Here is a 13,499-nt window from a genome sequence, read left to right as displayed (position 1 = left end):
TATCATCATGATATACTACTTGCTTTGGCTGCAACACATCAGCTATCATTAACAGTACTCCTCCTCCTGTTCTATCTTCTCTATCCTCCCTGAAAATACTGTACCCATCACATTCAATTCCAGTGACCACATCTTCTGCTGACAGCCAAGTTTCACTAATGCCTACAACTTTTGGTGAGATTTCACTGACTAATGCCAAAAATTCTTCTCTCTTATTTCGAATGCTTCTAGCATTGGTATACAAAAATTGCAGATTCCCTCTAGATCTTGTACCGGCTTTAGAACTGAAATATAAGTCACTAACTACCGTAGTCCTATGCCGATTTTTATCCCCTCTCTTCTGCAATTTATTCTGCCTATAAGGATCAATAGATACACAATCAGTGCTAAAGTTTCTCTCTCTTACACTCAACCTTTTCAATATTAGTTTCCCTGCCCAATAACTTCAACCTGTTCAGAAAACAATAACTTCTTCAATCGCTTATGTCCTTCCATGTTAAGATGCAGTCCATCTCTAGCATACAACTGCCTTTTTCCTTCAAACACACTCCAAACATCAACAAACTCCAGACCTCTTTTTCTGCACATTCTTGCAATCATATCATTCATTATCATTGCTCGTCTACTTAACTCATAATTGTCAAAACGAGGCAGCACACACACTATTCTCCCATTGACACTTTTCCTCTTCACAATATCTAATAATGTTCTTAAATCTTTTCCTACCCGATTTATACTACCTCTCAGGTCATTCGTACCCACCATAACTATCATCTTGTCTGCTTCATGCCCTCTCTTTATTGCTAAAGCCACTCTTTCTATTGTCCCATCAGCCAAGCACTCCTCATGCATACCACTCTCCATACCCTTAATCATAGAATCACCATATATTTTACCACTCTTAACTTCATTCAAGTCCACACTCATGGACTCATTCTCTACACTATTCAGCATGACTCTCCCAGCTTCATTACTCAACTCTCTATTACTTACCCCCCCACTCTCACTACATCTCATTTCTTCTAGGCAAATTGTGGTTTTATTATGTTGACTCCCAATCACTCCCATACTATTTATTACTAAATCATTCACCAAAGACTCACCCATATGTAATCCTGTTCTAGTTACTTCAGCTAAAGTAATCTCTATAGTCCTAATTTCTCTGTTTAACACATTAAACTCAGCTTTAACTTCCAGTATCTCCTTACCGATCACTTCCACTTCCTCATGAAGAAGATGGAGGTCATTTTTCATTTTCATAAACTCCCGCCGAAGTTCTTCCGCTACGGTCCCGATGTCAGCTTCCATTCCTAAACGCTCCAGCCTGTCCCGACACTTCTCACGTCGACATTTTCGTTCTTCTCATTTTGCCAGACTGACCACAGATCCTTCACATTTTTCGGTGCATACATGTAGCAGTTTCCGCAACGCATCCATTGCGAAAAATCTAACGCTGAGCCAGCCTTTCTTGTAGTAGTAGAAGTCCTGCGCGCCGCTGACGTACGTTTCTTGTTGGACGCCATCTTTACACGTTGATATAGTGAAACTAACAGTTTCACTATATCAACAAGTGGCAACCAATATTATAATAATATAATATTGGAAGTGCAGAAAAATCGTAATATATGTCTATATTACAATTTTTTTTCGAGTGGGACAGTGAAATATTTTAATTTTTCCAAAGGGGGCCCTGACATCCAGAAGTTTGGGAAGCACTGATTTAACAGACAAAGCTCCTTGTAAATTTAGAATAGTAATGCTTTCATTGCCTTCTGATGGACAAGAGAATTTTCTTTAAATACTTCTAAGGGAGTGTTTAAAGCTTTTCTTTAAACATTCCCTTAGACGATTTACAATACCTAACCAACAGTTTGGAAGCTTGGCAAGGGTTGGTGACAATGAGAAGAGATGGGATGATCCACTGCTAAGCTTCCAAACTGTTTCTATATGTTGTTGATTACATTGCAAATTTTCTAAAGCAATATTTGTAAATATGTAGGTTACATTAAAACCTACTAATATAAGTCTGCAAACCTATATTTGATGTATATTAATAGCATTAAATTGATTGAATTTTATAGATATCATTGTCTTTCCATTGTGGTTTTGTAATAATTTTTTTAGGCATTTTAATAAGTGCCCAACAATACTGTGATTGTTTTAGTTCTAGTGTGGCAACCATTAATGTGAGTGGAGCAAAGAGATAATTTACTGTAAATTAGTAAAAACTGCTACACAAGACCTAAAAAAGTTTACAGTAATGACTTTTTGAGGTCATGCACAGGTCAATAGTTAAAGAGGGGGGGGGGAATCCCTGGAGAAAGAACAATGTTGTGGACAGCCAGTTTTTGCATGGACAAATGAAAATGTGGTGAAAGCTAGGCAAACTGTTGCATATGACAGGTGAATAATCACTAGGCTACATGCTGTGCAGGCTTGGTGTCAGTAACAACATAACAACAATAACATTTGGTTTGTTGCACAACAATGCACTGGTGAGCTGCCTGTGAAGCAGTTTCTGGCTTTGAAGTCGATTTGTGTGATTGAACATCCCCCCATCCCTATTCAGCAGATTTGGCTCCATCAGACTTTTTCTCATCAAAAAGATGACATGTGCTTTGAAAGGGGAGTGCATCAACAACACTGAGGACATCCATGCAGAGTGACCTACATAGTGAAGGAGGTTCCTGTTTCAGGACTTCCACCATGCCTTCGATCGAACACCTGTATGATAAACGTAAATGTTGTGTGGATTTGGGGAAGTGAGGAGTTATTTTGAATGTGTAATTGAGAATTCCAAATGTGGTTCATTTTGATATAATAATTGTTGTTTCATTACTTAATGGGCACAATGTGTATATATCATGCATAATGTAATAAATCAGGTATATGAATTTAATTTCAACCTTCACTTTCTGATGAAAGTGAAGCCGGCCTGGTTGGCCGAGTGGCCAGCGTATCCACTCTCCATTCAAAAGGCTGCAGGTTTGAATCCCGCCATAGACATGGATGTTTGTGATTGTCTGTGAAAATTCTAGTGATGATGATGATGATGGGCGGTAGATGGTATTGGTGGAGATGATGATGATGATAAAGGTAGTTGCGGTTCGTTGTAGTTAGTGGATTGTGTGGTGGAGACAGAGAGTTGTAGAGTACGTGCCCTCCCTCGATGAGTCTTTGGACTCCCTGGAGGTGTTACATAATAATAATAATACTATTATTATTATAATAGTATTATTATTATTATGGCAAATACCTGTTGGATTTCTGTTCAGGACATGGACTGGTTATTACTAACACCATGTTCCAACATAAAAATGTGCACAAATTCACATGGAGAGAAGAGGCAAGGAATAAGAAAAGTCTCATTGACTATGTTATTGTTGATAATGATGTTTTCTCCCTGGTGCAGGACACCAGAGTGTACAGAGGATTTGAAATTGGAAGTGATCACTATTTAGTCTTGAGCAGGATAAAATTGAATTTCATATTGAAAAGAATGACATGTAAGAAAGTTTTAAAGCGAATAAAAGTTGAGCAGCTCTCAGATGTGAACTGTAGACTAAAATACACAAAGATCGAAGGAAAAATGAAAGAGTTTGAGAACAGGAATCAAACCTTGGAGATTCAGTGGCAAGCCTTGAAGAAAACCCTGATTGATTCAGCTAGAGAGGCATGTGGTGAAGTTGTCTTCAAGGATAGAAAAATTAGAACTCCATGGTGGACACAGGAAGTTAAAGAGGCAGTGAAGGAAAAGAAGTAAGCATATCAAAAGTTCCTGGCAAATGAGTCAGCTTGTGCTCTTAGAGAATACAGAGACAAATGTAAGAAGGCTAAACACTGTGTAAAACTAGCTAAACAAAAGTCATGGGAGGATTTTGGCAAGAACATAGAAAATAAATATCAAGAAGGCAGCAAAATATTCTGGAGGTTGTTGAAGAAGCTTTGGAATGGAGGAAAAAGTGTTGTAAAAGGAGTTAGAGATGATAAAGGTGAGATGAAAACTGGAGAAAAAGATATCCTTGAAGTATGTAGTAATTACTTTGAAAAATTACTAAATGAAACAAGCAGTGATAGCACAGTGGTAAAAAACACTCAACAGGCATACAGTCAGGAATACATATCCATACTTGAAGTAGAAAAAGCCATCAAAGGCTTGAAATATGGAAAGACAGCAGGAGTAGATGATATTCGACCAGAAATGCTGAAGTATGGTATAAAAGTCTTACAGTGGCTGCACTGCATAGTTCAGAATGCCTGGACAGAGGGACGAATTCCAGATGATATGAGTAGAGCTCTCATAGTACCAATATATAAAAAGGGAAATAAAACTGAATGTGAGAATTAGAGGTATATCCCTACTGAGTGTTCCTGGTAAGATATATGCAAGTATACTTGAGAAACGGTTGAGAAGAATTGTGGAAGAAAAGCTTGGTAAAGAACAAGCTGGATTCAGGTCAAATAGAGGCTGTCAGGATCAGATCTTCACTTTATGACAAATAGTGGAGAAATCATGGGAATATAACAAAGATCTGTATTTAAGTTTTGTCGATTTGGAAAAGGTATATGACAAGGTGCCAAGAGAGAAGCTAATCAATACACTACAGTTATATGGTGTCAATGGGGCATTATATCAAGCAATACTTATTATTCGAGTTGTAAGTCAGCAGTTAGATTTGAAGGAAGTACAGGAAGATGGTTTAATGTTAAATCTGGTGTAAGACAAGGATGTATATTATCCCCACTGTTATTCATTATCTATATGGATCACATTATGAAGGAAAGTGGTATTAAACATGATATCAAAATTGGAGATTTTAATGTCAGCTCTTTGCTTTATGTGGACGATGTTATACTTCTAAATAAATCTGTTACAAGTCTGCAAGATTCTCTGACTAAATTGAATGACTAAATCTGACTATTGTAATAGATATGGTATGAAGGTCAGCAATAAAAAGACAAAGATAATGAAAATAGGCAGAATCATTGAAAATGTCAACTGTGTTGTGAATGGAGAACCTGTGGAACAAGTAAAATATTTCAGCTGCTTAGGCACGATTTTTAGTGAAAATTGTAAATTAAATATGGAAATAGACAACAAAATCAACAAAGCTGGTATGGTAGGAAGTCAATTGAATAAATTCATATGGAATAAGAGAGAAATTAGTCGGAACACTAAATTAGCTGTATACAAGACAGTGTTCAAACCAGTTTTTTTTAACTTATGGATCTGAGAGCTGGGTCAGAAGTAAAACACTTGACCAAAGACTAGAGACTGCAGATATGAGAGTCCTGAGAAAGATTAGAGGCGGGAACAGATGGCATCAATGACAATATCATATTAAAAATGATTATATTAGGAAAGAACTTGACATTGTCAGCATCCAGGAATGCGTTAGCAGAGCTAATCTCAGGTGGTATGGTTACTTAAACAGAATGGGCGAGGAAAGATTAGCAAAACAAGTGTACTCTGGCAAGTTGCCAGGAAAACGACCCAGAGGAAGACCAAGATATAGGTGGATTGATACGGTACAAAGTGCCTTAGACGATAGAAATATAAGATCTGGTAATGTTGGAGTCTTGACAACAGACTGATTTGGAAAAAAATTGTAGATAACAAGTTAGTAATGATGTAAATTTTTCATGTAGTACTATCATATCCTGTACCACCCCTTGAGGGTAAATGCAGGAATTTGATGATGATTATTATTATAAGAGCTGAAGAAAATGTACATGTTTTCAGTGGAAGTCTAAAGAGTAATATACTTTATACATACATCTTTATCTACGCTATAATATAAAATAAGCCTTTTTTGTCAAGTTATTTGAAACGTTTTGAAACTGAGGGCTACCCTGTGTCGAGTCTTAAAACTTCGAGTCATCAGAATTCAAGTAGAACTGGCCTACCAGTCTGCAACTTGGGCAGTGGGCACCATAAGCGTCGGGGGGAGGAACTCCCCCTTTTAAGTTTTCAAAATTCGAGTCATCAGAATTCAAGGAGAATCAGAGCCTACCAGTCCGCAACTCGGGGGGGGGGGATGTAAGCGGCAGGGGACCACTTTTCGAGTTATCAGAATTCAAGGAGAACTGGCCTACCAGTCTGGAACTTGGGGGTGGGGGTGTCATAGGCATCAGGGGGCGGAGCCCCCTAGTATATATAAGGTTTGTTTGTTTGCGACGTATGTAACATAAAGCTTCTATAATGTTGCATTTGGTTTATATGCAGCCTAAACTATTATTTTGAATATGTGAGATACTACATTCAATGCATGCAGACATGCTGTGAGCACCACATGCTACAAATATAATGAAAATTCTGTTGTACAATCTAGTTTATCTCAAGAAAATATAGATCTGCATATTAATTTCAGCCATATGCAGCACTAATTTACCATATTATTTCTCTTTCATTCCATCTACTTCTGTTCTTTGGAATAGCCTCCTGCAATCTGCCTTTAACGTTGAATACAACCTTCAGCTATTCTAACAAAATGTGAACAGATTCCTTGTTTTTTCTTATCCTCTTGCCACACACAACACAGCACTAATCTGCTTAAAGATCTTATCACCTTTCACGCGTGGATCAGATATAGAGGGTGCTTCAAAAGGGATGGGGGTATTCAACTTTGAATGACAATAAAAGGTTAATATCAATAGATGAACAATTTTTATTACCGTGCAAATGTAGCATAAGACTGGAAGTCTCAACACAGACAGTTAAATATTGTTGATAGTGATGTTTTTCCACTGGGTTCAGGACACAACAGTATACAGAGGAACTTGAAATTGAAAGTGATCACAATTTAGTTCTGAACAGAATGAAACTGAATTTCATATTGAAAAGAAGAGTGCAAGTAGTGGGCTCAGACTGGGAAACAAAATTCATTTCTCACATAATGACATTTATACCTGCATGACCTATTGCCTGGAAAGCAGAGATGCTATCTACTTGACCAACCAGGCCAGCAAGAGTAACTGATTATAGTCAGGTTGGCTAAGTGGTTAGCATATTTGGTCTCCAGCCAAAAGGATGTGGGCTTGGATCCTGCTGTGGGCATGAGCGTTTGTGATTGTCTGTGAAAATACTAGTGGTGGTGGTGATGAGCAGTAGATGGCGTTGGTGTAGATGATATGGTTTGCTGCAGCTGATGGATTGAGTGGTGGAGACGGAGAGTTGTAGAGTAGGTGCCTTCCCTCAGTGAGTCTTTGGAGGTGTCACGCAATAATAATAATAATAATACCTCTTTCACACACATACAAAAAATAAATAAATTAAAATAAATAACAAATAATAAATAAATCTAATATACTAGACTGGATGCAAATTTCAATAATCTGTTACATTCATTAAAATATTCATAATGATCTTACCTCTTTTGCTAAGTGCAGAGCAGCTAAAATAAATATGGCAACTTCACAAGTCTCAGAATATGGTATCATGGGAATCTGCAAATCTTGACATGATCCAATTACACCTGGACATGAATTATTATAGGGATAACTATAATTAAAATAATTAATAGAAAAATTAAAAATGTATCCAAAATACGCTTGTTTGTATGCATGCATAACAAACTTTTTTTGCCACTGAAAATGGAATGTAACATTACTTTGAAGATGACTTTGAATAACCACCTTAAATCTAACTCATTATAAATTGAATGAATTAAATAAAAAAATGAATTAATAATATTACTTACCAACTTACTTTGGTAATTAATATTATTAATTACCAAAGTAAGTTACTTAGATAAGAATAGCTTAAAGAGCATTTTTATTAATTGTAACAGGTATCACAATTACCATCCATGCAAAACAGCAAGGGTTAGTGTAACGGATCAATGAAGCAAATATGAACGGAATACATTACATTTAAACAATAATGATATATGTGGTACAGAAAGATACAGGAGAAGCATGATTTTGAATTCTTATCATGCTAGGCTCAATGGTCTGTCATGATCATGTGTGTTAAATACAAACCTAATTTAATCCTTTGATAATTAGTTAATTCAATCACAGTCTACTATACCTGTGAAATGCACATATTTTTAGGCCAGTATGTCTGTTTTATGAGATGAAACACCAAAGTTTTCGTGAGTAAAAATCCCACCACTTTCATATGAAACCAACTTTAGCTGAAAAAATTTCATAAAGGTTCTTTGCATCCTTGATAGATTCGAACCAAGATCTTTCCAAGTGCATCATCATTATACTGCAGACTGAGCCATGAAGGAAATATAAACTATTACTTGAGTACAAAACACAACAGCTTAAATCACGCACGCGCCCACCCACCCACCAGTGAGAGATGTTTCATAAATTTACACATATGGAATTGTTTTAGAGTCATTTCTGTTCATAAATAGGTGAAAATGAGCTTTGAATTGCTTTAGAATTTTTAATATGAGCTGTCTGCAACAGCTCATATTATTATTACTATGGGCAACTCCAAGGAGTTCTTAGACTCACTGAGGGTGGCCCTAAACATCATGTCAAAAACTATCCAACATTTGTACAGTATTTATCATACTTTGCTTTGAACACATTCACTGTCATGGACCCCACAACAGACTCTGGCAACCCATTTCACACATTCACCACTCTCCAACCAAAAACCCTAGTTCTAACACCATTGCTAACTACTGTTAAATTTGTGCTTTTTGTAAACTTCATAAGAGAATTTACTTGATCACAATTTTAGAAGTAGAAACCTTAATAAGAAAATCGTGCTTTCATCTAAGTATAAAATGAAATAAATATATTGAAAAGAATAATTATTAACTTGTATAAGAACACTGATTGTATAATATTAGAAAAATTAGATAATTAATTTATAGTATTTAGTTATAAGAATTTTGAATGTAAAAGGCATGCTTGTTATACACTTGAAACAAGAGATTGTAAGTTATGCTGATTCTTAGAAAAAATAGGTGAGCTGATAGAGTTTGATAAAGCTGACTCATAGGGTTACCTAGAACCGAAGTAAAGTCCAAGGTCATGGTTCCCAATTTAGACACTGCTATGGGTCAGTCGTGTGCACACGGCCCACCAAAGATGGAAGGTTCAGCAGGGAGATGCCACCCTAACAGGTTATGAATCGGTCAAATTTGTGAATTAAAGTGAGTTAGTTTTGGTTTAGAATCAGGCAGTTATCAAAAATAATAATAATAATAATTTTTTTGTGAAAAGTTAAGATTTTTTAGATTAATTCACAAGTATGAGTCTACTCACTAGTACAGGCATGGATGACGAGTTCTTTAGAACCATTAATCCCCAACAAGTATTTCCACAGTTTTCTGGAGAGGAAACTGACAACGTCTTAGCTTTTTTCAGCTTCGTTGAGGAATTGAGAAAAGTTGGTAGATGGACAGGCTTCCAACTTCTTGTCTTACTATGGAGCAAGCTGGATAGAAAGGCCAAAAGCTTCCTGTATTCATCTCCAATCTTGAAGGATGCCTTGGAATACACGAAGTTTAAAGAGACCTTAATTTCCCAGTTCTCCAGGGTAAGAAGTTTAGGCCCTAATATATGGAAATTGCAGAGATATGTTCAAAAAGATAAGGAGAATGTGAATGAGTACTACAATAGGTTATTGACAATTGTCAACAGTCTGAGCGTCTCTAATGAGGATAAACCTCACCTTGACTGGGCAGTGTTTCATCAATTTAGGCTAGGGGTAAAACAAGATTTGAAGGAGACTGCCTATAAGTAAAAAATCACGAATCTTGAGGAATGTTTCCTTGCCGTAAAAGAGAAGGAACAGATGCTCGGAGACATTTGTCCCGCATCTAATGCCAGCTATGTTAAGTTGATTAAAGAGGTGAATAATTCTGCTAGTGAGAATAAAACTGAGAAGGAATTTAGCACATGCAAAGGAAAGTCTAAAGATCAAAAAGATAGTGAAGGAGAAAGAGAAATGTCAGTCAACATTAATCAAGTGACTGACAATAGAGCTAATATTACAAAAGAAATGGGGCTAACTAACTTAGAGAAAATAGGTTCTATAGTTAAACAAGAAGTTGAACAGCTACAGCAGCCCTTAATAGACCGTCTTGAAATTGCACTGAAGTAGCTGGCGGCAATAATGGAAAGGACCTCAAAATCAGATATATCTCACACAGAGAGGACTAATGAGATGATAAGACAAGAGGTCGAACGATTACAACAGCCGATGATGAACCGTCTTGATGCTGTTATATTTTTATAATTATGGATTATTTCTATTATTTCTATATATTTTTAGTCATACAATCTCCTCTTATATATTTCTTTACGTGTGCCTAACTTGATTCAACCTAACTGGTAATTAATTTACGGAATTAACAACGCATATGAAGTATATTAATTAAAGATAACTTTAATGAATCACTTCTATATTTCGGCAATGTCACATTGCCATCTTCAGGAACATAAAGATATGGTATGTGCACTAAGGAACTAACAAAGCAAATGAGGAAGAAAGTAATAAACTAATTTTGTTCCTAAAAAAAAATCCAAAAAATACTAAAACCTATAAACCACAACCCCCCCTCCCCCCCCCCTCCACAATAAAGACTACACCAAGTCTATCACTATCCCCTACATCCAGGGCACCTTTGAAAAAATAACTAATATCCTCAAAAAATATGACCCTACTTCCTGTTACAGACCATATAAAAAGTTGGCATCCCTTATCCGCTCTACCAAAGACCAACCACTTCCCCTAGACCTACCTGGTGTATACCAGGTCCCTTGCAGCTGCAAATTGTCCTACTTTGGCCAAACAGGCAGAACAACAAATATCAGGATTTCAGAACACCAAGACTACATCCGGTTTCACCAGTACAGCCGCTCTGGGCTGGCAGACCATGCCTTAGATACCCACCATAAAATTCGTTGGAAGAAAACAAAAATAATCCATCGCAGCAAGTTTAAATACGAAAGATTATTCAAAGAATCTTCAGCAGCTCTAAAAAACGTTCCTAACCTCAACAAATTTGGGTGCATGAAACTGCCCCAAATTTGGGAGACTTTCATTATGAGAACTTCAGCCCAACTGCCAAGACTACCAAATTAGCCCGCAAGAGGGCACCATTAGGACTTTAGGAACAAAATTAGTTTATTACTTTCTTCCTCATTTGCTTTGTTAGTTCCTTAGTGCACATACCATATCTTTATGTTCCTGAAGATGGCAATGTGACATTGCCGAAATATAGAAGTGATTCGTTAAAGTTATCTTTAATTAATATACTTCATATGCGTTGTTAATTCCGTAAATTAATTACCAGTTATGTCTAACCAACGTATAAGTCTTACTACTAGAATCTTGATTCAACCTAGAAATGTTTCCTTTTCAGATACTAGCAAATTTATTTTTTATTGCTGTGCCAGCCAGTGTCCTATAACATGAGTTTATTCAGGTTCAGGGAATATTCCTAGATTGATTGGCATTCACCCCAATACACACTAAATAGATATCGGTACTAATTGCAATCGTGACCAATGATCTATTACTTAAACACATTCATCAAAATCCCTCCCACTATGGTCCTAATTTTTATAAGTGGTAATTTGATATCTCGAAATCAGGCATGAGTCAAGTATATGCAACAAAACACGTTTATTGGAACTAATGACAATTACAACTAAAATTGGATAAAATTACTAAGACTTCCAAATCTCTTACTAGGTTAATATCTCATGCTAAGCTAGTTACACAATGCTAAATTAATCAAAATACACTCAGATCACAATGCTAATCACACAAAATAATAGAACTAAATGACGATATTACTCTAAATCAATTCTCTTATGCATGCTACTCTTAAAGACATTTTTACACTATCGTAAAGGTCATCCACTAAATAAAAATACACATATAATTTCAGTCACATGAAACTATAAAGATCCATTCCTGACATTTCTTTGTTCAACAGAATTTTGCTGTCTCAAATTACGAATTCTTATCAGAGTCCTCTATGGATTGTCCACATAACTTAATCTAACATTAATTTCTATCTCTTTCAAAACATATAGTAAAGGTCTTTACATTACCCAGTTCTTTCCAAAGGTCTGTTAACTGCCATGTGGTGTTCGGGTCATCCTTCGATCGGTTGTTTCTGCGCCTGGCTTACGATTACGTCGTTCCTTCTACATTCTTCCAGACTCGAACTCATTACTGCCTCGACTGAGGATTATCTCCGCTCCCTTTTGAATGGGACATCCAGCGACTGGCACATTTTCTGCGTAGGCTGATGATTCGCGTGAGGCTTGTCGTGGAATCTTGTTCAGCATACTTAGAAAGACTGCCCACTTTCCGACATCATAGGACCCTGGCTCGTCCTTTCTCCGTTCACCGGTCAGGAATCCTCGAGGTGAAATCAGGAACAAAAAGCCTCGCAATATCGCGCGTATTGCCTTATATTCTCTCTCTTCTTTTTTGCATGACCCTTAATTTTTATGTCCTCAAGATGATCCTCAATTTCCTTACTGCCGTTAGGTGCTGTCTTCTAGGGAAGCGCGCTTGCGTCATCTTCCACGTATGCAGTACCCTGCGGAATTACGGCCGACACGTGTGCGTTTCAAACGCGACCTTTGCACTGATGCTCTTTACTGTCTGGCAATTTACGAAGTTTTAGACAGCTTAATAGGACAAAATTTAACTACTATTTCCTTTTTACAAAATGATCATTAATCTGATAATTCTCCAGTTTAGTTTTCAACTACAAATATTTCTGATACAATTCATATATTATTACACAATTTCCTATATAACAAATCAGAACTTTCTGCTGGTGAGTAGGTATTATCTAAGCTAGCTAGAATTCTCATGTTAGATTCTGAATGAATAATTTCTTAAATTTCGTCCATTCAGGATCTAACAATGCTGTACTGAAACAGCTGGCGGCAGTCACAGATAAGACTTCAAAATCATCTATACCTCAACCAGAAAAGAATAATGAATTAATCAGACTAGAAGTAGAAAGACTTCAACAGCCTATGTTGAACCGGCTGGATGATGTAATGCAAAAGTTGGCGATAGTGACAGAACGGAAACCTGAAGTGTCTCTACCTCAAACACAGAGAACTAATGAGCAAGGAGACAGAAGGGAGCCTCCTAGATGCTTTAATTGTAACAAGATAGGGCACTTAGCATAATTGTTTTAGTAACAGGAGACCTTCCATGAGAAACAATAGAAATGAGTCAAAGTTTCGACAAACTCCTCATAGGTATGAAGGTAGACAACGGGATTGGGATCGACAAAGAAAGTCGAAAATGATTATTAAAGGTAAAGTGAAGGATCTCATTGTGACATGATGCTAGATACGGGTTCCCAGGCCTCTGTCATAATAGGAGATTATTTTCAAGCTATAAAATCCCGTGTATGGCGAAGCATTTCTAATCTGAGGAAACCGATCAGAATATCGGGGTTATCAACATCCAAAGTTTATGCGACTAAAAAGGTTAGAGTAAAATTATACTTATCTGAGTTTAATGTGTGTGTGTGGCAGGAGTT

General features: G+C 36.7%; 1 protein-coding gene across 1 annotated transcript in view; it reads right to left on the bottom strand.

Moving 5' to 3' along the window:
• LOC150109149 (transient receptor potential cation channel subfamily A member 1 homolog) overlaps positions 1 to 13,499 on the bottom strand; it is a 475,501-nt gene that overhangs the window by 113,154 nt on the left and 348,848 nt on the right. The window contains exon 19 of the mRNA XM_090411752.1: positions 7,372 to 7,501. Coding sequence (XP_090267878.1) covers positions 7,372 to 7,501 — 130 coding nt within the window. The remainder of the gene's footprint in view (positions 1 to 7,371; positions 7,502 to 13,499) is intronic.

Source organism: Typopeltis vanoorti, chromosome 2 (assembly GCF_054136105.1).
Source record: "Typopeltis vanoorti isolate ZY-2024b chromosome 2, IOZ_Tvanoo_1.0, whole genome shotgun sequence".
In the NCBI taxonomy this organism is placed as follows: Eukaryota; Metazoa; Arthropoda; class Arachnida; order Uropygi; family Thelyphonidae; genus Typopeltis; species Typopeltis vanoorti.
This window is presented reverse-complemented; position numbering and strand designations above follow the sequence as displayed.